This window comes from Dama dama, chromosome 15 (assembly GCF_033118175.1).
Source record: "Dama dama isolate Ldn47 chromosome 15, ASM3311817v1, whole genome shotgun sequence".
Classification (NCBI taxonomy): Eukaryota; Metazoa; Chordata; class Mammalia; order Artiodactyla; family Cervidae; genus Dama; species Dama dama.
In genome coordinates, this window is record NC_083695.1 from 67,767,596 (window position 1) to 67,794,096 (window position 26,501).

At 40.2% G+C, this 26,501-nt stretch overlaps 1 protein-coding gene and 1 non-coding gene across 8 annotated transcripts; both read right to left on the minus strand.

Annotated features, from left to right (window-relative positions):
- Positions 1 to 2,287: 2,287 nt before the first annotated feature.
- Positions 2,288 to 26,501, minus strand: CWF19L1 (CWF19 like cell cycle control factor 1). Of its 7 annotated transcripts, none has more exons than XM_061162384.1 (14): positions 26,395 to 26,501; positions 24,104 to 24,188; positions 21,659 to 21,737; positions 20,888 to 20,989; positions 19,041 to 19,255; positions 17,053 to 17,171; positions 15,628 to 15,712; positions 13,845 to 13,985; positions 11,862 to 11,976; positions 11,085 to 11,164; positions 7,282 to 7,491; positions 5,852 to 5,971; positions 5,348 to 5,445; positions 2,288 to 2,710 (listed from the first exon to the last, which is right to left on the minus strand). In XM_061162384.1, the coding sequence occupies exons 1-14, from the start codon at positions 26,415 to 26,417 to the stop codon at positions 2,563 to 2,565; spliced, it is 1,620 nt and encodes a 539-aa protein (XP_061018367.1). In that variant the 5' UTR covers positions 26,418 to 26,501; the 3' UTR covers positions 2,288 to 2,562. The 7 variants fall into 7 exon arrangements, with proteins under 7 accessions (XP_061018367.1, XP_061018369.1, XP_061018370.1 ...); XM_061162386.1 differs by having other exon boundaries at positions 21,659 to 21,721; positions 26,395 to 26,453; XM_061162387.1 differs by lacking the exon at positions 26,395 to 26,501 and adding an exon at positions 26,266 to 26,386 and having other exon boundaries at positions 21,659 to 21,721.
- Positions 6,175 to 6,322, minus strand: LOC133070916 (small nucleolar RNA SNORA12). The gene has a single exon (XR_009696304.1). It is a non-coding gene; the product is annotated as a small nucleolar RNA SNORA12 (small nucleolar RNA).

The following is a 26,501-nucleotide window of genomic DNA, read 5'->3' on the forward strand; positions in this document are numbered from 1 at the left end:
CAGCCCCACCACCCGCGGAGCTGCCACTGATAAAGGCCACCGAGGATTTAAATATCGCGAAATCCGAAGAACTAGAAAGAATTCTGCGCTAACAGGCCTGCTGATGCATTAGGCTTCATAGTTCACTTTTCTTCTCTTCTCTTAAATGACTTCGTATGCACCTGTTCTAGGATCTCCCCTATAACCCCAAACAACTCAAGGATGTGACGCTGTTCCGGGGTAAAGAAGGCTCCGCCTGACTTAGGGAGCTTTTCCCTAAAAGCCTCACAGAGCTTGCTGTCAGGAGTACCTCCAGTTGTGGGTTTGCCAGCACGGTAGTTCCTCATTGTGGGGATTGTTTCCCACACGCAAGGCAGAGCTGCAGAGGCAAGCTTCCGATATCTGTTGGTGCAACAGTAAGTGCTTCCGAGTGGCAGACTGCCTTAGAATAGGGGCGCCAACTCCACATTTTCAGAGTTGGTTGTATGCTTCATGGAAGTTGAGGATCTCATCAGTCACTCCAAGGTATGTCAGCATGGAATCAAATTCTCTAAGTGAGAGTTACCTTAAGCCTGGTCATTTGACCCTCCTTTGAGATTATGTGCACTTGGACCATCATTTGTGCAGCCTGGGTTGTGAACTTAAAATTCAGCTAACATTTTGGACATGACTGTGCCACTAGAGATGTAGCATGTTGAGACTTCTAAAGGTGGACACAGTAGGTGCACCACAGCAGTGCTGCTGTTTTGAAAGCATTGAATGGACATTGTTATAGCAACTGTTGTCCCCAAAATCCCTGAATATTGCAGCCAGGATGTTAAACACTGTAAGATACAAACCATGTTGTATAGTAGCTCACCAGTAACCTGTGTGTAGTATCCAAAATTCTGATTTCCCATATATGCTTGCTAGTCATGGAGCTGGAGCGTCAGACTTGAAGGTGGTACACAGTACCGCCAAAAGCATGTCCCTTACAGCCGGGCAGACTAAACAGATTGTGACAGACTGTTCAAACAGAATGAAGTACTCATTTGCTAAGTGGGCAGCATCTGGCTCTGGAGTATATCTGATAGCCATGCTGCTGCTAAGTCACTTCAGTCGTGTCTGACTCTGTGCGACCCCATAGACGGCAGTCCACCAGGCTCCCCCACCCCTGGGATTCTCCAGGCAAGAATACTGGAGTGGGTTGCCATTTCGTTCACCAATGCATGAAAGTGAAAAGTGAAAGTGAAGTCGCTCAGTAGGGTCGACTCTTAGTGACCCCATGGACCACAGCCTACCAGGCTTCTCTGTCCATGGGAGTTTCCAGGCAAGAGTACTGGAGTGGGGTGCCATTACCTTCTCTGCTGATAGCCATAGGTAGGGCCAAAATCCCATAATTCTTACTTGGAAGAGCTATGAAGGGATGCTGAAGACCCTTAAGTGGCCATCTTTGCAGGAACTGGGTTGTTTCCCATAGTTCACTTTTTGAGGTTTTTCTGAATTAAAAAAGAAAAAAATCCTGGCTGGTTACCTTCAGGCTCCATCCTCTTCAAGCTTGCTAGCTTGTTTTTTCATGTGTAAAACAGAGGTAATAATACCTACCTCATAGCTATCTTATGAGGGTTAAGTAAGAGTGTCTGGGCCGTAAGTGTCCAGTATATAGGAGCAGTTATTTTTCTTTGGCTTCTAAGATAAGGCATTCTCTTATGATCAGTCCCTCTCTGCTCTTTTTCCATGTACTTCTTGGATCACTCGATTTCCAGGCACTCCTTAAATACTGATATTTCTCAGGTAGTCTTCTTATAACTGCATTCATCCGATCTCTTTTCATCCATTCTCTTAACTTCACGTGTGGACTATATCCTGATGAGCCCCCAAACCCTATCAGCAATCCAGAGCGCCTTGAATTTGTAACTATCAAACAGCAACTAAAGCTCACTTCTTGGTAAAGGAGAACTCATCTTTTTAAAAATCTTGCCCTTTCTCTTCCCAATTAGACTGTAAACTCGGGGACAACAGGAATCATGTTGGGACATGGCTGTACTCCTGGAGTCTAGAAAAATGTCTAGTACAGAGGAGTTAAGTATTTGCTGAAGGACTGAATGAGTTCTTTTCTATCACTAAGATGAATTCTATAAGGGGAAAATGGCAAAGGCCTTGGGTCGCTTCTCCATCCTGGGTTGCTCAGTAAGAAGGCACCTGTGAGATCCTGGGATAACAGCTGGACCTAAAGCCCTGGCCCCTCCTACTATACACACACACACTACTTCATTTCAATAGTTACAGGTAACATGAACACAAGACACTTCCCAACCATGAAAAAGCATTTGGATTTTGTAATAGTTTAAATATTTTTGAAAATGTTGACAAGCATAAGCTCTACTTGGAACTGGATGACAGATATGCTTTTAACATAGATCTTCATCCTAAAATATGACTTTTCCCAAAAAATATTCAATCTTAGGCCTCTTGCTACAGGCAGGTTCCATGGGAATACACAAAAAAGAGGCAGGGAAACAGTCCCCATGGGAGACTGTTGTTTCTTAAAAAATAGGCTGCTATTATATCCTGTGAAGTTCATAAGGTGCTTTTTCCCTTTGCTCAGTCATCATCCACAGTGAAGTCAAAGGGCTCAAAGTCTTTCTGGAAGCGGCGAGCCAGAGTCTCCTCCTCTTCCTTACTGATCTGACACTTCCTCCAGTCAGATTTGTCAGGAATATTAAGGATAGCTTCACTAGCCAGGACCTCCCTGCAAAAAGAGCACAAAGAAGTCAAAATGGACAGTATCAGTCCAAAACCTTCGATTCCTCTCCAGCCAGAGAGCTCTGCTCAGCATCACCCAAAAAAGGTATACAAATTCCTCTAACTTTGCTCACACCATGTTCTCTTCCCTGAGGGCTATCTCTGCCATTCTATCAAAATCACAGCTGTTTTAAACTGACCAGCCCAAGTCTTAGCTCTTCTCTAACCCCTCAAATTCCATTTACTCCTCTGAACAACCTGGAACTACGTTACTGGTACCTAGAGAATCAACATGACACAGTAGAAAGGGGGCAGGCCCTGCAATCAGAAAAATCAGAGACTGGATTCCATTCCCAGCTCTGCCATTTGCTGTCTAAGAACAGATTACTTCATCTCTGTGTCTTAATTTCCTCACCTATGACATGCAAAATAAGGGTTTTCCGATGTATGAAGATAACACAATCAAAGCACCAAACTAGTTGTAATTACATCCTGCCTTAAACTCTAGTTTTGTTATCTCAGGCCATTAATGTGCTGAGGGCATGGTGAAAAGTCAGGCACCTAGTATCATACCCCAGTCTGACTTTCTGCCTCTTTCTAGTGCCCTCAAGTCTATACAGGCACAATACCACATGCTCAATGTCAACAAAATCACCTCTCACACAAGCTATCTTCTAAATGCCTCTGCTTTCTATTTTTATTTATTTTGATATATTAGAAATAATCCTGTTTGTACATTTGTTTGGTTCATTTTCCACTTTGAAGCTACAGTAAATAGAAAGGCTAAAAACAAATCACAGAGTCTTCCAAAAGTCAAAGGACCTAAGCTCAAGTTCTTATTCTCTGGGCAGACTATGAGCCTATCTCTTCATCTGTAGAATGAAGATAGACCCACCCTTCTTATACAGCAGGAAAAAAAAAAGATGTCTTCTCAAGTATTTTGTTAACTATAAAATGCTATGTTCCCTGGTGGTTCAGATGGTAAAAAATCTGCCTGCTAATGCAGGAGACACAGGAGACGCAGGTTTGATCTATTCTTGCCTGGAAAATCCCATAGACAGAGGAACCTGGCAGGCTACAGTCCATGGGGTGGCAAAGAGTCGAACATGACTGAGTGACTAACACTTTCACTATCACCTGTAAGTTACTACTTTGAAAATACTCAGTGTTGAAAATACAACTATCAGGAACATAAAATCATTCAAAGAATCTCTCCTTTGTAAGCTTACATGTGTGTGCCATCAGTATCTAAACCTGTGTCTGCTGCTGAATCAACAACACAAAAGATAATGTCAGATGTCTGAAGCTCCTAATACATTTTTTCTCATTTATTATCTTCTTTGAAAATGTAGACTACTACATTTACTAGACTTATCTACGGGTGGCAGTCTCTTAGAGGCTTTCCAAATTGGCCCAAGAATGGTTCAAGGTTGATTCAAACCTCAGTTCTACTAGGGGGAAAAAAACCACTGCAAAACACAGACACCAGCACCAGATAATCTGTCCTGCACATTCTTCCAATTACCCTCCATAATCTCTTCTTGACAGCAAATTCCTGCCTTCAGTCTCTGCCTAATTTATACCACTCCCTGTACAGTTCTGCAGTCATGTTCTCCATGATGTGAGGAAGAGAAATGAAGCCTCATCCAAATCTTTAGGACACTGCAGAGCAATGAGTTAAGACCTCAATTTTGGGGTCCAGCAGGCCAGGTCACTGTGACCATGGACAAGCTACCTCACCACTCTAGAGCCACACTGTCCATTACTAAAACCACCGTGCAGTGTGCCTGCATGCTCGGTCATGTCCAACTCTTTGCAACCTCATGGACTGTAGTACACCAGACTCTTCCGTCCATGGGATTTCCCAGGCAAGAATACTGGAGTGGGTTGCCTTTTCCGCCTCCAGGGGATCAAACCCCACATCTCCTGCAACTCCTGCATAGGCAGATTCTTTACCACTGAGCCACCTGGGAAGCCCAATGAAGCCAGCAGCCTAATACATTTAAATTTAATCATAATTAATTAAATGAAATGGAGTTTCTCAGTCACATTAGCCACATTTCAAGTGCTCGGTAATCACTAGTAATGGGGCTGGGGATTACTGTGTAGGACAGTGTAGATTTATAGACTATGTCTGTCATCATGGAAAGTTCTATTGGGCACTCCTCCCGAGTCTCATTCTCCAGACTGGTAAACTGGGATGACAGTACCTACCATACAGAGTTTAGAAGATTAAATGAGGTAATGCATGGAAAGTTCTTGGCACAGTGCCTGGCACAGAGCACATGTTCATGGTAGCATTTTCCTCCCTTGGGCTAGAATGCCCATGAACCAGAGTTTACCCTCTAAATCTCTCTCCCAGGCTCAACTTCAGCCCTTTCATGATGCCTTCCATCAAGCAGAAATGGGCTCTCCCTTCTCTGGATTTCTAAAGTACATTGTTCCTCAAAACTTTTTTATGGTACTTTCCACATTCTACATTACATTACTGTCATATACGTAAGTACCTGACTTGCCCTAAGACTGTTCCTTAGGGCAAGGACTATTTCTTGTTTGGCTTTTTATTTAACTCGTAATGCAGTCCACTACTGTATTCAGAGTAGGTCTAGTGAAAACACATTTAAAATAAGAAAAATATACAAACCTTCCAAACTGCAAAGGAAAATTCTTTTTAATTCTGTGGAAAAGTTTCTCTCCTGTGTCAAGTTCAACATAAAAATATGCTGCTCCTGGCTGTGCAATCTACAGTAAACAGAGTCATATGAGGACATGTAATAGTACTTTAAACATCGAAAATCCCAGCCCATCTCTTAAGAGCTTTAATTTGGCAAAGAATTTAGAAGTACAAGAACTTTAATACAACTAAAGTTTAAAAAGCCACTGGCAGATATTACAAAGATCCTCCCAGTGGCACCTACCTCCCTAAGTTCCTGCCGTAGAAAATTTCCAATTTCTTGCCCTTCCCGGGAAAGCACCAAGGAACTGCTATAATATAATCTTCATCTCTAGTCTAATCAATACCCCATGCTCGAGTACCAAATTGTCACCTGCCTATTTAACATTTGTTGAATGCCTCTGAGTACCTCAGGCTCTATAGGCTAGAAACCCAATATCTCTCCTGGAATATCACCTTCCTCTCCTGTTTTACCTGCTTGATGTCTGAGTGCTCTGGGATTTCCAGGAGCTCTATCTGCTGTTCCTGTGCCTGAGTGATGAAGGCGTCTTTAATGTCATCAGTAGCACAGCTGCTGAGTGGCACAGGAATGACCTGGGGAAGGCGGGGGAGCGGGGTGGAGGAGACAGGAGAAATTCTTTGTGCAGGTCTCAGAGAGGTTGTGCCGCCCGTACAGTCTCTTAGATTTAGCAAATCCATCACAGGGGTGGAGGAACACCCCTCAGCAGACATTTTCCTCAGGCCAGACAGGTATGTCATCCTGTCTGTAAGGACTTAAACTTATGAGACAGCCTTTCACATGTGGGAGGCCATCTCTGATGCAGAAAAGGCTAGAAAGAGATCTCTTTGTCATCAAGCCTTTGCCAGCTCCTATATAATATATGTGGCAGAGTCAGGCCCATTTGAAAACTTAACAAATGTGCCAGAAAGAAAACCACCACAATGACAATCAAATTACCCATAACAGTCTCTGAATTTCTGAGCTGGTAGCCCCAGGCAAGACCTGAGACTCCTTCCTACCTGTGAGCTGTCACTCCTGCTAAGCGTCACACAAAATACCCACTCTCTTCCCAAACTCTTATCTGTCAAGGCCCAAATCTTTCTTGGAACCTTCCTGAACTATCCATTTCTTTTCTCAACAAGGCACTTAACTACCTGTGCTATTCAGTTGTGCTGACTATGTACTTCCCTGTGAAGTCCCTGGAGTTATCACCAGAAACTATAACCTTTTAAATGAATATTATTTAAATATTAATATGAAAGTTCATACTAAATTTTTTGAAGTATTATGTCAACTATTTAAATACTTAATCTTATATTAGAATCAAATACTTAAATATTTATTAAAATTAAGTATTAACATTTGTTGATGGGCACTTGGATTGTTTCTATGTCTTAGCTGTTGTAATAGTGCTGCTATGAAAATTGGGGTGCATGCATTTTTTTGAATTAAGAGTTTTCATCTTTTCTGGATATATACCCAGGAGTAAGACTGCTGGATCAAAGGATCTATCTTTAGTTTTTTGAGAAACCTCTATACTGTTTTCCATAACAGCTGCACCAATTTACAGTACAACCCAAGCGTCCATCAACAGACGACTGCCTCAAGAAAATGTTGTATATATACACAATGGAATATTATTCAGCCATGAAAAACAATGAACTATTGCCATTTGCAGCAACATAAATAGATGAACCTAGCACAGGGAATTATATTCAATATCTTGTAATAACCTATAAATGGAAAATAATATTTTATATATATATACATGAACTGAATCACTTTGCTGTACATGTGAAACTAATACAATATTGTAAGTCAACTATACTTCAAAAAAATTAACATTATATAAATATTTATCAATATCCAGGCCCTTCCAAGCTCTTGGACAGAGATCACATACCTGTAGCTGCAGGTGATGGCTCTTATAATTTCTCTCAAATAGAACACATCGTTTGCCTCGACTCCTAAAGAACCTCCTCAATGTAGCCTTGTACTTCTCCACCTCTTCCACCACCTCTGCTGAAAGCTCCACCACTGACTGGTAGTGTCCAATGGGCAGAATGAGGACATGGTCATCAGATAAGCCTCCTTTGGCCAGGGCAAGGTAGCACTGAAGAGGAAGCACACAGAAGTGAGACTTCAATACTGCATGTGTGATTCTTCAGAGAAAAGCCTCTACAAAGTGTGAGCTGTGAGGGTGTGGGGAAAGTGCGCCAGAGCCTACCAGCAGAACTTCTCCTTTTAAAAAAAATCTGATTTTAGAGGTTATGACAACATTGTTGTCAAGTACCTGCTAAAGAATGAGGTTAGATGCAACAAATTTCTATGCAACTATCAAATGAACTGGGGAAAAATGAGTAGCACACAAGACTGACTTTTGGCTACAAACATACCAGAGCTGAAGGAGACCAGAACAACAAACTTCCTTTTTCCTCCCAGGCTCCAAACTTGAAACAATTTAACAATTTTCCAGTGACTATCACTCTCAGCCACAGGAAGATACCATTTCTAATTTCAAAGGAACCACTTCTGATTTCAAAGGAACCACTTCTGATTTCAAATGAACCACTTCCCCTACAGTGACACCTAATCCCACCCCTAAAGACACCTCCTGGGTTCACGAAAAAGGCTAAGATGACATGATTAGCCTCCCATGTCCCTACAGCCTTAAGCTGCTGACTGACCTTTACAAAATGAAAGCAAACATAACCTAACGGGGAAGGAAGAAGAAATTTCAAACTCAGGTACATCCAAAGAAAACTATGGTTCCCAGCAATGGCTGTCGACAGCTAAACAGCAACTAAAAATATTTCTGTCAAAACCCAAACACACAAGACTGTTCTGCCACTCAGACATACTTTGAAGGGAAGAGAGCAGAGAAAGGGCCAGGCAAATGAAGGTACCAGAGCTGTAGAAAAACAATCCAAAGTATACTTTTAGTGTGGTGCGTTCAAAGTTAAGACTGAAGGAAAGAGTCATTTATTTTTCATCTACACTGAGAAAGTCCAACAGAAAGACAAGATAGGTAACAGCAACAAACTAAAGCATTATCATCCTTGATCTCCTTGGCACAGAGGATTGAACACATCTACAGAGTTAATATACCAGATGACTAAAGTTCATCAAAACCTCATAAGCACTAAAACAGTAAAAAAAAAAAAAAAGTACAGTAACCAATGTGATTGTGTTTGTTTTAAAAGGTTGCTCTAGAAAATTACATTTTCTAGCCTTTATGTCAGAGGGTTACTGCCATAAATGGCAGTTTTTATACTGTGATGTGCCTTGAAGCCACTGAAGGCTTCTAGTCTAAACAGCACCCCTAAGGCAGTACCTTCTAGTTTTTGTGACGTTTCAAACTTGCCCAGTCTCTTTCCTGCTTTTCAAACTCTCAACTTCTAACCTGTGCTGTACTTGAATTCATCTCTAATTTTATCTATATAAGTAGAACCTGAATGAGTATTTCTCCCATAAATGCATGGATTTTGCAGTACCTATTCTGGACTCTTAGCAGTCTGCATCTGCTTTTACCAATTTAAACCCATGGGTCATTAGCATACTTCTAGGTATACCCCTTGAAGAAGGCATGGCTGCTGCTGCTGCTAAGTCGCTTCAGTTGTGTCCAACTCCGTGCGACCCCATAGATGGCAGCCCACCAGGCTCCTCTGTCCCTGGGATTCTCCAGGCAAGAATACTGGAGTGGGTTGCCATTTCCTTCTCTGGGAAGGCATGGCAACAACAGAGAAAAGCCAGGGGAAAAAAGTAATGAAAGGGGATCAAAAGGAGTGGTTGCAGACAGGGGACTCCCAGTCCTCAGCCAGATACCCACAGGTCACCAGACATTCACAAGAGATTTCTACCAACAAAGGACAGTACAGGTAAGGGTAAACTTGATTGGTAGGTAAGCTCTAAGCTAAAATCATCATGTGACCTCCTATTTGGTCCACAATCAAAATCCGATATGCTTTTTGCCCCTCTAACTTCAGGTCAAGATAAGAAGCAAAGAGTTTTCCTTGAAATTCCCCTAGGCTCATAGTAAAAGGCCCTCATTATCAGGATAAGCTGAGGAAAAAAAGGTCATCCCCAGGAAACAAAATCAGAATAAATCAATGAAAAATGGATGAAAGTATCTGCCTGCAAAAGCATCACACACTACGAAATGATCTGTATATATTATCCTCAGGAGCCTTGGAAAATAGCCGTATCTAGTCATGGGTGACTAGGGTGCAACTGTAACTCTAAAAATTAAGCTTCTTTTCATTCTAAGTGAATGAAAAAGAAGGATAATGGTCTATATGGATCCCAGAAGAATGAGGGTCAAAAACAAGTATTATTTAATATCTAAGCAAGTCATGCCCAAGGAAAAGCATTTGGGGAAGTCTGAAATAGGAGGACTTTACAGTGAGACACACGTAGTCCATCAGAACTTTCCACAGCCTGAATAAAATCCTTCTCAAGATCATCCAGTTGTCATAGTCTGATTCAGTGCTTACCCAGCAATCTTATAATTATCATCTTGGGTTCCCAGATACCCAGACCAGAAATGTGGATGTCAGTCTTCCTGTCATCAGAAAGCTATATCCTCTACTACTAGGCAAAACTGAGAATTTATCACTTTAGTCTTTTATAATTAGTGTAAATCAGTTCCCAATATTACATAGTTACTATTGATAAAAATTAATAAACTCAAGTTTTAAAATCTGAAGATACAAAAAAAGAATATCAACATTTTTTGCCAAATATGAGTGTATAAGCAACAGAGGACTCCTTTTCAGGGACAAAGAAAATCTTTGTTTCAAATGGTAATTCAAAAAAGCAACTCATCATCCCCAAATAGTATGGAATAAAAACATATAAAGTTAAAAAAATATATATATAAAGTTCAAGAATTTCATAAAAGCATCACCCTAGGAAAGCCATACCTATTTGTCAGAGAAGAGGGAAAGAAGGAGGAATCTTGTGAAACTGATTCTACTAAACCACAAAAGAATTGCTATAGTTGCTATGGTCAAAAAGATAGAAAATATCAAATGTTGGGGAGGATGTAGAAAAACAAGAACTCTCATACATTGCTGATGGGAAAACAAGATGGTGCAGCTATTTTGAAAAATAGTTTGGCAGTTTCTTAAAAAATTAAACATAAAATTACAAACAACTCTACTTCTTAGGTTAGGGCTATCCAAGAGGAAAAATATATGTTCACACAAAGACATGTATGCAAATATTCACTAGCAGCCATAAAGGGGAAACAACTCAAATGTCCATTTAATGAATAAATAGAAAAAATGTAGTCTATCCATACAATGGAATACTATTTGACAAGGAGGAATAGAAAACTGATACATGCTACAACATGAGTAAGAAGAATATTATGCTAAGTAAAAGAAGCCAGATGCAAAGATGCTGTACAATTCCATTTATAGAAAATATCCAGACAGAAATGAAAACAAAGTAGCTGAGTGGTTTCCAGGAACTGAGGGTGGGCGTGGGGATTAACGGGAAATGGGCCTGAGGAACCTTACTGAAGTGATGAACATGTTTTAAACCTGTATTATGTGATGGCTGTACAATCAGGAAGCTTACTAAAAGTCACTGAATCGCACACTTAAAGTAGGTAAATTTTATATGGAAACCATGACTCCATAAAGTCAACAGAAAAGAAACAGGTGTCTTCCTCCCTGCAAGAGGTTCAGGGAAGTAACTCACATGTGTGCCAATGTTGACCACCAAATGCTTTTCCACTTCAGGGCTGGCAAGGCAAAACCAGCAGGGTCCTGGAGGCTGAGCTTCATGTGGAAGAAAGACAAATGTTACCATGGTCCAAGCATTACAGCACATAACCACCGACAGAACTCAGCCTTGTCTGATCTTTATGTCCTGCAAACACTGTATGTACACACTACTGCCACAGTGGGTCTGCTGTGCTCCCACCATGACCCCCGCCCCCATCGCCATTGTCAATGAAGCTAAATGTCTATAGACGTTCTGAATTTGTAACCAGTCCACAGGTAGGTGATCTACAAGTGATAACCACAGCATGTAACTGGCAACTGACTGCAATAAGACAACATTCAACTGGGTGTCTGGAGCCCCATTTCTAGTTCCAGTCATGCCACCAGCTAGTCACATGACCCCAGGAGTTACAATGTCAACTTCTTCATCTTTGAAACAAGTGGGTGGAAAAGAAGATCTCAGTGTATTAACAGCTGTCTTTGCTAACATTTTGATTATTATTTTATAAACCTGCACTGGTTTTGTAGGCTCTTAACCTTCTGTTTTACAGACATGAAGGAAAGGAACTTTTTCCATAGTTCTTACAGAAATAGCCTCAGACAGCGTCAAAGTCAGGCCATCTTTGCATCCTTTTGTTTTTATTATTAATCTTCTGCCAGAAGAGGCCCTTTGAGCAATGCTGCTTCCCAAACAAGACCCAAAATAACCAGTATTGCCCAAAGAAGAGACCTCTGGAACCAAGGTACTTACGAGGTTTGCGAGGCTGCTTTGGGTGAGGAGAAGATTTGCTGTCTCTGCCTGTAGATGAACGCTTCCTTCCCTGCTTTTCATTTAAATCAAAGAAAAACTGGCAGGCTGATTCTTCCTGGAACAGCCAAGAGAAGAGTAAATGTTATTAAACTAACCTTTAAGCAAGTAGCCAACCATCACACACAAGGGAACATTGCTACCTTCCTCCCAGCCCTTTCTGCCTAATCTAGAGGAGCAAAAGAGTTTCCCAGTCCTGATGCCTCGACTCAGTCACACCTCTCAAAACTTATCTCAACTACCACTAAATTCATCCCTTTGGAAAAGCGAATCAAAATGTAAGTTATACAGCAATTCTTGCCTAAAACACAATAGCATGACCCCACCCAAATCCCTTTCCCTCTCTCAGTAGGGCTGTAGTAGTCTTACAATTTCACAGATCAAACGACTTTAACTGAGTTTTAATTTAAAAAAATAAAAGGCTGCTCATAAAGAAAGTCTAAGAAAGCAGACCATTCATACTAGTAAGGGAACTTGACATTCCTTGCTTGAGTGAGGGAAAATGAATTTCAGAAAAGTCTGCTATTAAGAAATCTCTTCAGAGTAAATCTTATTGACCTACTACCACTCATTCAGTTCAATTCAGTTCCAGTTGCTCAGTTGTGTCTGACTCTTTGCGACCCCATGGACTGCAGCACACCAGGCCTCCCTGTCCATCACCAACTCCCAGAGTTTACTCAAACTCATGTTCATTGAGTTGGTGATGCCATCCAACCATCTCATCCTCTGTTGTCCCCTTCTCCTCCTGCCTTCAATCTTTCCCAGCATCAGGGTCTTTTCAAATGAGTCAGTTCTTCACATCAGGCAGCCAAAGTATTGGAGTTTCAGCTTCAGCATCAGTCCTTCCAATGAATATTCAGGACTGATTTTCTTTAGGATGGACTAGTTGATCTCCTTGCTGTCCAAGGGACTCTCAAGAGTGTTCTGCAACACCACAGTTCAAAAGCATCAATTGTTCTGCACTCAGCCTTCTCTATAGTCCAACTCTCACATCCATACATGACTACTGGAAAAACCATAGTTTTAACTAGACGGACCTCTGTTGGCAAAGTAATGTCTCTGCTTTTTAATATGCTGTCTAGGTTGGTCATAACTTTTCTTCCAAGGAGCAAGCATCTTTTAATTTCATGTCTGCAGTCACCATCTGCAGTGATTTTGAAGCCCAAAAAAATAAAGTCTGTCACTGTTTCCATTGTTTCCCCATCTACTTGCCACAAAGTGATGGGACCAGATGCCATGATCTTAGTTTCCTGAATGTTGAGTTTTAAGCCAACTTTTTCACTCTCCTCTTTCACTTTCATCAGGAGGCTCTTTAGTTCCTTTTCACCTTCTGCCATAAGGGTGGTGGCATCTGCATATCTGAGGTTATTGATATTTCTCCCGGCAATCTTGATTCTGGCTTATGCTTCATTCAGCCCAGTATTTCTCATGATGTACTCTGCATATAAGTTAAATAAGCAGGGTGACAACATACAGCCTTGACGTACTCCTTTCCTGATTTAGAACCAGTCTGTTGTTCCATGTCCAGTTCTAACTGTTGCTTCCTGACCTACCACTCATTATAAAATAACAAATTACATTGCTAACAAGCAGTTGGATCCTTGCCTGAAAAGTTAGGAACAGGGAATTAACTTTAAATAGGAAAGATTTTATATGTGTAACCCTAATATTTGAACCAACTTTAGACATTGAAAGACTTAAAATATAAAACTGTTAACCCCAAACTACAATTAAATGTACACACACACATTGATCCTACTGGAAATCTACTAAGGCTTTCTAATCACCACAATTTCCCAAAGGAGAAAAAAAGAGATTAAGGTTCTAGGGATTAAAGTTGCCTTATGAACTAAATTATAACCAGGAAAAAGACACCTATAATGGGTAATCATGCCCAGGAAATGTCACCTCTCAATGAGAACCCACCTCAGGGGCAGGAGTTTGCTTTTCTGTGGATGCTTCCTTCCCAAATTTTCTGTAAGGGTTTTCAGTGACATCTGGCGGCTGTTTTACCAGTTCTGCTGCATCCATTAGTTTCATAGGAACAATGCTGAATGCATAAAGATACTTTGGAAAAAGAGTAACAATATTATTATTTGTATACTACTTATGCAAATATAACCAACCTCTTGGATTGTAAAATTGCACAAAAATCTTCAGAAACTGAGTAAAACTACAGAGAAGCAACCAGCCTATCTGTGGTTCAGAGAATCCATAACAATGCCATTTCGGTGATCTCCGCAGGGGCGAACCAAGGGCTGATGAAGTAACAAGCAACTAATCAAAGTCCAGCCCTTACACAAAACAGTTAACACTACAAGGCCTAGAGGGATTTGCTCCATAATCCTTGAAGACAAATTGCTTTTGTCTCTCAGTCCTTTATCTTTTTGTACTTTGTCAATAGTCACTGCACTGCCCTTGTTTTTTTCCAATGAAAACAATTTAGTGTTTTCCTTTGATTTTATACAATTTTTGCTATTTATGCAGATAAATTTTCTTAGGGATTAGTAGCAATGAACTAAATATGTAAATATCTAGAATCTTGGACGGACGGCACAAATATTGAAAACTTTATGTGAGATATGAATAGATGCTTAACCTCACTACTGATCAGGGAAATACAATCAATGAACACTGGCACACAACCTTCTTCTATCAGGATGGCAAAAATGTCAATAAAACCTTGACCCTACCCACTGAGAATGCAGACAGAAAACAGTCTCATACGTTGCCGGTGGGGGTGTAGACTGGAACAAAATTTTGAGATGAATTTAGTAATACTTGCCGATTTCAAAATTGCATACTCTGAGTGAAGTATGCATTACTTAGGGCTAAGGCTAACAGGTCCCTATAAGTAAAACAACAGACTAAAAATACTGTAAGTGATACTCAGTCTTAAAAGGGCAATTTAAAAAAAGGAAGGAAGGAAGAAGGGAGGAAAGGCAGATAAGTTATTAATAAAAAAAGAAATTACAAATCAAAACTTGCTAAGAATGCCCTGGGCCCCAAAGTTTGAGCTATTATGGAAAAAACAAAATAGGTATTTGCTTATCTTTTGCATGTACACTTTTCATGGCCTATTAAAGTGAGAAAAATCTTCAGATAATTTATCTGTTTTCCCACTTGACTGACTGTTCTAATCTTTAGCTGTCCCAATCCACAATATCCTGGCGTTTGGCCTTAAAGAATCAGAAATGCTCTCAAGGAAGTGAGAAAACCAATATATATACTTTTCTGGTATATTTTCTTTCATTCACTTGCACAGTTTTCCAGTATAAAGCCAGATTCCAGGTATCACTAAGACTGCCCAAAGCCATGGAGAGCTCAGGTAAATCCTTGGGAAGATTTTATTATTTTGACTAAATGAAGTTGCTAAAAGAAGCAAAGCAATAGTACCATCTGATGTCAAACTCTTGAAAAATACCCATGGAGACAACCACATGGATGTGGGAAGAAAGGAACATAACTCATTTGAAAATCTGCCTTTGTTCCACTGGGCTTATTTTCCCAAACCCTTCCCTAAAATCTCCTACAAAGGATCCAAGGAAACTGACCTTTCATTACCATATTGTTACAAAGAGTAAAGTCACTGAAGTACTGGGACATTACAGTTGGGAAGAAGAGAAGATCTGAATCCTAAACTGGGCAAGAGGAACATTTATCAGGCAAACAATGAATACTAACCAACCACCAAACACTCAAAATTTACCTTTTTCTTTTCTGGATTTCCAACATTTGCCAGAGCTATAAACCTGGTGGCATGCTGTGCATTTTCCTGTAGAACAATGTGATTTCTGTAATATATTTGAAAGATAATAGGTTATCAACAAACTTTACCTTTTTTTGGCCGTGGCTCGAGGCTTGCGCATTCTTACTTCCCTGACTAGGGAGCGAACCCAGCAATGGAAGCACTGAGGCCTAACCACTAGACTGCCAATGAATCCCAACAACAAACTTTACTTTTGATCTGCAATTATAAAATATGTAGATTCCATGGGTCCATGAAAAGAGCATAGGCTTAAGTCCATGACTACATCATCAACAGTATTATCTCAGATGTTACCCATCCATTCAGTAGAATAATCATGCCTACTTCCCAGGGCTGCTGTTAGGAGAAAATGAGATCATAAATCTGAAAAGCACAAAAAAAAGTCTTGATTTTAAAAGAGTTGGGCAACTGGCAAAATGTTGATAATTGTTGATGTAGGTTATGGGTTCAGGAGGGTTCATTATACTATTCTCTCTTCTTTTGTGTAATAATATATTAGAATACCCTAAGGGCTAATGATGTGAGAGCATCTTTTCACGCGCCTATTGGCCACTGGTTTATGTTCTTCAGAGAAATATATATTTGCATCCTTAAAGGTTGAACTGCCTTTGAGTGGCTTGTTCCAATAACCTTTCTGTTTTTAGTGTATGGTTTCATAGAAGAAGAGGTTTTTCTAGAAGGCATATATGGAGATATAAAACAAAAATCTGTAATATCTATGTTTATACCTTAGGCTGTGGGATTTATAGGCAAAGAGCAGGTTATATTCTTCTTTTGCTCACCTATATTTTTTGAACTTTTAACAACACATATAATGCTTTTGAATAAAAAATATATATATAAATTGCTTAGGGATTATCCATGCCCTTTACAGTGATGGTCATTCACAATAAACTTTACTTAACTCTGTAACTTATAAAACACTGGTTTTATTTTTTCTGCAATATATCCTTTAAAAACTCCACTTCCAAACTATACTGAAAAAAAGAAGAAAAAAAAATTGATACAAGTTTTTGATTCCTAAATTGAAATGCTTCTTAGGTAATTACCCTGAGTTTAAGACTATACAAGGAGCACTGTTTAACCAGATCAAAACAGGACATACTATACATCAAGCTATGATGATTAAACAGCACTGTAATGTCAGACCCTTACGCCTACAAGGGGCTCTGTATTGGCCAATCCTTTGTATTTCAAATTAGGAAACTAAACTCAGAGAAGTGGAATGGTTTGAGGGTCACTTATTTCATGCCTGAGAAACTAAAAGAAACCAAGATGTAATATAGCTGAAATGAAAGGGAGAAGTTTACACAGAAAATCCAAGCAAATTCTTCAAAAAACCAAAAAGAATGGAATGCTACTCACCGATATGGAAGCCTCTCATAATAGGTCTTTTCCAAAGCAGCAAAATGATATCTTGGTTTCAAGCCTGTGGCAAAACTGGAGATCAAAGCAGAGCCACATTTTTTGGTATCCACTTCTCCCTAGTAAACAGAAATTTAGTCATCATTAACAGATCTAGGAGTTATCATGAAATGCAGAGATATAACAAGACACTTCGAAACGTCTTTGGAATTTTTATGTGGCTACAATGTGGCAGTAGAATTTGCATCATGAATTCCACTCTACGGCAATCAGAGAAACTAAACACATAAGTGGAAATGGGCCAATTACAAATGCAGAAATAGGAACAACAATTAGAAGCCAGAAGTTAAGGAGGAAGGTTACTCCTCCATATAAACACCCAAAACAAGATTTATGAAAATCTCATTTGGGAAGGTAAGTATTCTCTCTCTGGAGCCCACAGACTGTGTGTCTACAATTTGCTTTGCTGTGCTCCTGTAGTTCTGATAATGCAGGCAGTAACAGTCACTACAGAAGATTAAAATTAAAAGCCCCTAGGATCAGGGCCCCTAGGATCCACAGAATATTTGCCATAGAACATTCAGGGACTTCATCACATAAGCACACAGCCCTCTATTTTGCTTCAGTCAAGGAAGGCATGGCTTGCAGAAGGGCACAACCATGTCCCTGGTTCAGTCTGTCAAAAGTCAGGCTTATTCCCAGAGCTTCCATCAACAACAAATTATGTGACCTCTCACCCATAACCAGTTCAAACTTTCTCTTAGAACTTCATTCTAAGAGAAAGTATGAACTGGAAAAAGAGAAATTATCAGAGTTAATTTTCACTAAATAAAGCAACACTTTCCTTTTGTCTTATGCCTGCCTCCTTCAGGTGTCTGCTGAAGGGCAGGGAATTGGCCTTGAGGCTAGTATCTTAGGGACTGGTGTTTTTTCCCCTATAAATATCTTGTGTGATTATTTATTCATTTTCACTAAAGTTAACTTTAATCAAAAATTATAAACTTTTTTTTAGCACCCCTTTTCATTCTTCCTTATAGAGTATCACTTGTCTTCCTCCCATCATCACTTTAGTAGTCTTTCTCTGAATCTACTGCCCCTTATGTTCTAGTGGCAGAATAACCATGGGTTTTTGGAAGGGGAAGAGCATGTCCCTTCTACCTTCAATATCCTGACAATGCCTGGTGTTTTGTTGGCCTTTTTGGTCACAGACATATTGTACTAAAGCTGACAGAGAGTAGTCTACAAGGCCCTTTTCTGGATCATCACCAATAACTCTGCATCTAGGAACTGATATTTTTCCCCTAAATATACTCTTTACATTTTCCTTCACTGAAGCTCAGTGGATGCTTTCTGCCCTCACAGACAATCTTTCAAGGTCTTCCTTAGGCTTATTTTCCACCAGCGTAGCTGTCACTCACCAACCTGGTGTACATCCTCTTCTTATAAAAAGTATTTAGATCAAATCCAACGACACAGTCCAATACATTCCAACATTAAAGCATTCCCATTAAAGAAGTACTAGGTTTTGAACATACTGTGTCCCAACTTTAGATCGCTATCTTCACTCCCATAATGATTCCATCTTTTAAAATATTTTAATAGCCAAAAAGATATAATCTGGAATGGAAAGGGAAAAATAAAACTGCAGAGCTGCCACTAGCTATGAATATTTCACTGAATATTAGTGACTCCTCAAAACATCTTAAGAAGGCTAAGAAAGGATACTTGAGGCAGAGACTGCAATTCTTAAAAAACTTTCATTTATAACTAAGACTTCAGCAATTTCATTCATGAGCTGTGTTTTCACAAGATCAACTTGCTTTCATCAGCCAATAGGCTTTAAGTATCCTGAAAAAATTCACACAAGATTTCTACTGAAAGGAACTAAGAACTGAAACACTCAAAGAGAAAAAAAAAAAAAAAAAAAAGCTCAAATTAAGCCACTGCAATTTGTTTTTAGAAATTCCAACTGAACAAACACTACTCACAGAAGAATTCCCAAAGTTCCCCACATACTTGGGCCACGGGGATGTGAGCAAGATATCAACACCCTTAAACTGGGGTGTTGAACACAGCATTGTCCTCAGGGAAGACACATCCTTGGGACTGAAACTGTAACCTGGGACAGGCTCATTTAAGGACTCTGTCCCACTGAGGTACACAATCTGTAGTCCTGAACTTCCAGTGAAGACACCTTTACGACCTGGGTTCAGAGAAAAATGGAAAAGTTTTAGTCACACTGCAGAAGGAAATGTCATGCTGGTGATGAATCTCTTTCATGCCCCAACTCTCTTAAAGCCCACTTCTGGCTCCCAGATCTCAACGCTGGATGGCTACAACAGTATTCCTGTTCAGTACATAAGAGCTGTCCTTATGTGGAAGCTGCTGGAGCCCACAGGCTGACTGCTCTAAGTGCCTCACAACTGAAAAAACTTTGGAAGCACTGATTAAGAAAAAGGCTTTCTGCCTTCTAGAGACTCCATAGGGACTAAAAGAAATCTAGACACCTGGAGTGGCACTGAGAAGAAAAAAAGAAAATTGCAGTTTGAGTAAACTATAGTCTAGAATAGATGTCCACTTTATGAAGGCAGACACTTCCAAATGAAGGAAAACATTAGGAAAGAGCAATTATTTAGGAAAAGTTAAGAGACTCTGCCATCTTCTCAATTTATTCCTGGCTTGTGCCCTTGATTCTCTTCCTTTGTGTTGCCTCCAGAACCTTGTTCCATCAGCTTTCACCTCCCTTTCATCTACTGAGTCTCACATGGCTCTTTCCATATACTGACTCATTATGGAACACATATACTGACTAACAAGAATAACGAGGTAATAAAGAACACACATACTAATAAAAATAAAAAAAAAAAACTATAAAGGAGCATTTATAGCAAAGGAAATGTGGAAGCTTTCTAAAGAAAACAGAGACCGAGAGAGAGGAAATGTGAAGAGTAGTCGAGCCATTTTAGAAAACACGGGTGTTTTTTTTTAGTTCTACCACTTTACTGCTACCAACCCATCTCCCTCCACCCTCGTGCACACATGCTCAGTCATGTAATCCCATGGACTGCAGCCCGCCAGGCTCCTCTGTCCATGGACTTTTCCAGGCAAGAATACTGGAGTGGGTTACTATTTCCTTCTCCAGGAAAAAACTGAGTTGAATGATGCAAGAAGCAGTAATGGTAGAAGGAGCGGAGCACGGGAAGAAGAAAAGCAAAATCTGAGGTTTTTTTTTTTAAAAACAAAACAAAAAAACAGCCAGACACTGAAAGGACCCACTATAAGAGTTTCAGGGGGTTGCAGAGGAACAACTTTAACCTGGAATTGAAAAGTGGACCTTGAATTGGAAAAAGGACAGAAAAGTAGTGAAAAACCCAAGAACCAGCATTAAAAACTTGAGTTTTTTAAAACCTCAATGAAACCTAGAGCTATAGAAAATTAGGAGTCTAATTAACAAATAAGCTGTATATATCTACACGGTGAGACCACATACATGGAATTAAAAAAGCAAAACAAAACACAATTTATACCTTAGGTACTCCAAACATTGTGGTCAAACAGTTTACTCCTCTAGTTGGCTGAAACAGTATATATTGGGTTGTGGGAGTATAAGGAGATTGGGGAGAGGTGTGAGACACCAGAGACAACAGAGGAAAAACGACATAGTCTGAAGCATATGGACACTGACTTTAGAAAAGAACCCCCTGATCCCCATTCTCTCCGGCAGTAATGGCAGATGAATCCAGCCACAAATTTCCTGGGAGACTAATTCCTGAGACACATTATGTTCATTACAAACACATAAAAAATATCCGCTTAAAAAAAAATATCCACTTACCCAGATAAGTAATGTTCTCAGCTAACTCACACCCATCAACATCTTGGAAATATTTTACTGTTTCTTGGTTATTGGCACCCAGCACATATGTCTGAATAGGAGCTAGTGAGAGAAACAGACATGACACTCGCTAGTTAGCAGATCTGCCTGGGGACCTGAGAACTGCTTCCCCACAGGAAAAACATTCGTAGTGAAGGTAAAGCCTGCAATCCTCCACGTGGAACACGCTCACCACAGAGGACATCCTACAGCCAACCTTGTGGCTTGATTATTAAATGGCATCTCTAGGCTTATCACATCTTAGAACGAATGGTCGATGTACAGTTAGGAAGGCAGACCCAAAAGAGCTTCATAAAAAAAACATTGAAACTAAAAAAAAGGAAAGAACACATACAGTCGCATTATTCAATTCTTTCCCACTGAGAAGAGAATTCTTTTCCCTGGAACTAAATCCAGCCAAATTAAAAATTTGAACATCTGGACGCATAGAAATTCTTCCCAGATCAACGCAAAACTCAAAGGCAAACTTTTAAATCACTAACATGTAAAAAACAACTTGGCAAGAACCAGGGAGCCTTAAAACTTTGTTAAAAACCATGTTAAAAATAAGTTCTGGGGACTTCCCTGGTGGTCCAGTGGCCAAGACTCCACACTCCCAATGCGGAGGGCCTGGGTTGATTGCCTGGTTGGGGAACTAGATCCCACAAGCTGCAACTAAAACCTGGCACAGCCAAATAAATAAAATATTAAAAAGAAAAATAAGTTCTATACCTTTCTTGATGCCAGTTTTATATTCCTCCCATTCAGCATCTGGAGTGGAGCCAAAGAAATTTCCTACACACAACAGCAGCTAAAATGAGTTTTTTAAACAGATATGAGATTTTTTAAAAACTATCAAATAGTACATAATTAATTGACAGTAACATTATTTGGCTAATTACCCTATTTAATTATCTCTAACCATTTTTTTCCTTAATTTATAGAATTTCTAAACAATTCTTTAACAATTGTAGTAGTTACTCTGATTCTACCAATTACTAAATTTTGGCTCTCTAGCTGTCAAATACAAGCTGGGGAAGGGGATGAGAGGGTCAGGGAAAAAATGGAGAAATCAACCTTGAAGAATCTCTCTGTGAAATACAAAACTCAGGTATCCCTCAGGTATTAGGTACCCTGAGAGATACAGGAAATAAAGGACACATTAAAAAAAAAAAAAATTAAAAAAAAAAAAGGACACATTTCCTGCTTCTTGTCTTACTCAACCTTTAGCCCAATGAACAAATAATTCCCATACCTACAATACTCTTCTGTACTCTAAGAATTTAGAGTCCAGTAGTCAATAATACATAACAATCAGGGCTCTTTCTTTTTTTTTTTTTGTGAGCTTGTCTTCTCATTCTCTTGACAGTGCCTTTCATTGAGCAGAAACTTCTAATTTTAATGAAGTCCAGATTATCAATTATTTCTTTAATGGTTTGTACCTTTGGTATGTACAAAAGCACTTTTTAACATCTGAAAAACATTCATGTTAATCTGACAAAATTTATTAAAGGTTTCCTATGTCTAGATTATTTCTCAATTTTTTTCTACTTAGAAGTACTTTCTTGAGAAACACTTTTAAGTACCAGGGATTTTAAAGTTGAGCTATAACTCATACACCATAAAGATTCACCCTCTTAAAGTATAAAATTTAGTGGTTTTATTATATTCACAAAATTATGGAACATCACAACTGTGTAATTCCAGAATATTTTTAACCTCCTCAAAAAGAAACTCAATACTTGCCAGCTATCACACTAAACCTCCAAGCCCAGCCCCTGGCAACCACTAGCTTACTTTCTGTCTCCATAGATTTGCCTATTCTGCACATGTCATATAAATTAAATTACATTATATTTGGTTCTTTGCCTCTGGGTTCTTTCACTTGAAATTATGTTTCTATGACCCACTTTGTTTTTGTTTTTTCCATTTATTTTTATTAGTTGGAGGCTAATTACTTTACAATATTGTAGTGGGTTTTGTCATACATTGACATGAATCAGCCATGGATTTACATGTGTTCCCCATCCTGATCCCCCCTCCCCCCCCCCCTCCACCCGATTCCTCTGGGTCTTCCCAGTGCACCAGGCCCGAGCACTTGTCTCATGCATCCCACTGAAAGGTTGTTGCTGAACGATAAGACGCGGGATTCTTGGCCTCTGGAGGAGATGAATTCAATCCGGGGCCAGAGACGAGGCTGGATCACTCAGAGCTTGTGTAATAAAGTTTTATTAAAGTATAAAGGAGATAGAGAAAGCTTCTGACATAGGCATCAGAAGGGGGCAAAAGAGTACCCCCAATCAGGGCTCTTTAGTTTGTGAAGCATTTGCACATATTTTGTCTGACTTCATCCACACCATACACCCATGAAATAGATCTGTGCTTCCCAAACCAAGTAATCAGAATCACTAAGGGAGATTTTTCCAGTGGTCATGTATGGATGTGAGAGTTGGGACTATAAAGAAAGCTGAGTGCCAAAGAACTGATGCTTTTGAACTGTGGTGTTGGAGAAGATTCTTGAGAGTCCCTTGGACTCCAAGGAGATCTAACCAGTCCATCCTAAAGGAGATCAGTCCTGGGTGTTCATTGGAAGGACTGATAACCAGTCCATCCTAAAGGAGATCAGTCCTGGGTGTTCACTGGAAGGACTGATGTTGAAGCTGAAACTCCCAATACTTTGGTCACCTGATGCGAAGAGCTGACTCATTTGAAAAGACCCTGAGGCTGGGAAAGATTGAAGGCAGAAGGAGAAGGGGATGACAGAGGATGAAGTGGTTGGATAGCATCACCGACTCGATGGCCACTGAGTTTGGGTAGGCTCCGGGGGTTGGTGATGGACAGGGAGGCCTGGAGTGCTGTAGTTCATTGGGTTGCAAAGAGTCAGACACTACTGAGCGACTGAACTAAACTGAACTGAAGGAAGGTTTTGCTAGTCTGTTTTCAGTTTTGTGTAAAGTAATAAAGTAACAAAACTCAAATTCAAGAGTATAAAAAAAGTCTACAGTAAACACATCCCCTTTCCCATACCACTCTTCGGTTACTAAATTTCCATGCTCATAAAAGAAACTCAGTCTAACAAGAGAATAGGTGTTCCAGAAATGTATAAAGAAGCCCAAACTTTAATATGTTTGATTACAACAATCAAATTTTTAAATGCAGTAGAAAGAAACATCTTACGTCAAAGTTTCCACTTTTCTTCTGAATTGCTCGAACTCTATTGAATAAAGCATCAAACTTTCCTTCGACATCTCCACATGCCAAGCTGCAAATAATATATAAATGTTAAAGCAGTTCAGGACACACAAATGGGCCTGCCGGGTTTGGTATATACACTAGTTTTCCTGGATCAGTGAGATTTGGGTTCCAGTCTCTCTGAGGTTACCTGAGGGGTTCAAGGCATGTGAACTATTAGTGACTGCTGGGTGGCTCCACCTGAAGGTCTCACCAGTTATCTTCACCATATCTAAAATTTAGCTTATCATTTCCTCCAAAATTGAACCAGTTTCTTCTCACTTGCCAAGTTTTGTGCATAAGTCTACTGCCAACTTGATTACCAAGAGGCAAAAATCCCCCATCCAGTCTCTTCAATTCCTTTTACAAGTATCTTTTGTGATCCTCTTGTACTTTTCATTTCCACTGCCACTATCTTAGAACAGGATTTCAGTCACCCATTCAACAAACACACGCTGAGCACCTACAATATGCTTTGCTAAGTGCAGTATGCCAAGTACTATGCTGAGGACATGTTAAGGAATATAAAGAAGAGGAATTTTCTTTATATTTTCTGCCTCAGGACAATTACGAGGCAGAGCAACTGAGAGTCCTGTAGTTACTGAAGAGGCAGAATCAGAGAGAAATATAATGAATCTGGTAATGGCTACAACATAGGGAATATATTTATATTTCCTCTAATACCTTCCCTTCTTCCTGTCCATCCTACATAAAGCCAACAGCTTAATGTTCTTTCCTCAAAAACATTAAGACAACTCCACAGTCAGAGAGATGACAGCTTTTCACAAGTCCCTGATCTCTTTCCCCAATGCTTTCTCCAAGTTCCAAAACAGAAACCTTCTCTACAGTCAATCTCATCACTCTCTCTGTCTCTGCCATTCCCTTGGGGTGGTGACGTCTCCTAACAGTCCCACTCTACCCATCTTGAATCTAAAAGATTTCCCATCTTTCAAGGCTGAGCTCATCTCTAAAGCCTTCCTGATCAGCTCAGAAAGTCCTCTTCTCAAAACTTTAGAAACCCAAACATCAGAGCAAACCCTGTAATAAATTATTTGGCATGTTCATTTATCTTCAGAGCCCTCCAGTCCCTATCAGTCACCAACTCCTAGTGTTCCCACAGGACCCTGCACTTCCTTTTACAGCAGGTGTCACATGGGATTGCCATTGTTTGGGGGACAGCCACCGTCCAGTCTGTACATCATAAGACACCTCAAAACTCATCATCTCCTCATCTGGGCCCTTTGCCACAGTTTCCAATCCTACTGAAGAAAAACAGAAATCTAGGATCCGGACAATGCTGACTTCTTCACACTCATAACCAAACATCTCCAAGCCGTGTTGATGTCCTCTCTTTAACAGACCTTGAATTCCTGCATTTTCTTCATTTACCTAGTCCTAGCTGTCTTCTACTTTGGCTCTAACTTTTTCTTCACACTGCAGCCAGAATCGCTTTTCAAAATGAAAATTTGATCATGTCAAGGTGTTTGTAAACATTCCAGTGACTTTTTTTGGAATAAAGACCAAAAAAAAAGACTATTAATCAAAGCTCAATCCTCACTTCCTTGATTCCTCACATTAACCCAAATTATCCTATATAAATCCTCCCAGAACCGTGAACCTTTTCCTTCTGCCATTTACCAGGACCATAATTTAACATTTATCTGGTTTCTCTGATTAATATTTGTTCCCCTAAACTATAAGATTCATTAGGGCAGGAATTCCATCTGTGCAACGCCTAGCACCAGTGCCTGGCGCACTGCAACTGTTCAATCAATGCTGTTGAATGAATGGATGAATGGAAGGCTTCTCCTCACCACCCCTCTGAAAAAACACGCCAGGGCAAAGGCCCTATCTTTCTCCTTAGTCGAACCCTGCCCAGGGCCCATCAATGGGCCCATGCCTACAATTTTTGGCTAATAAATATACTGCAAAGAGAAACGAAGGGGAAATGATGTCAGAGGCCAGGAAGGCCTAACATGTAGGCCTGACTCTGGCAGCTTCCTCTTCTCTCTGCGACTGTAGACACTAGTCTCCCTCTTCAGAAGCGAAAACAATCGGGAGAAGAGGCCTGCCTGCCGTGGCCAGGCAAAGACGCGATAGGCGCTCACCAGCAGCCGCCGGGCTTCCACCCCGGGCTTTTCCTCCTTTCTTCACGTCTTTAGAAAAACCCTCTTCAGCAGACACAAACACACAGACACACACAGAGACACACAGGCTTCGGACTCAAGGTCACTTACAGACGCAGCGGTTTCTGAGCCATCTGCGTTAACACCCTGAGTTGGGCCGACCACGCAAAACTGGAACTGCGAACCCACGCGCCTCCGGAAAACTCGGCCGCACTGCG

Coding starts and splice junctions, on each gene's coding strand:
- CWF19L1 (XM_061162384.1), bottom strand. CDS start 26,417: ATGGCTCAGAAACCGCTGCGTCT. Junction 17,172..19,040: donor GGAACTTTGGGAATTCTTCT/GTGAGTAGTGTT, acceptor TCTGTTTACTAG/GGAGAAGTGGATACCAAAAA. Junction 5,972..7,281: donor GCCATCACCTGCAGCTACAG/GTATGTGATCTC, acceptor CGCCTTCCCCAG/GTCATTCCTGTGCCACTCAG.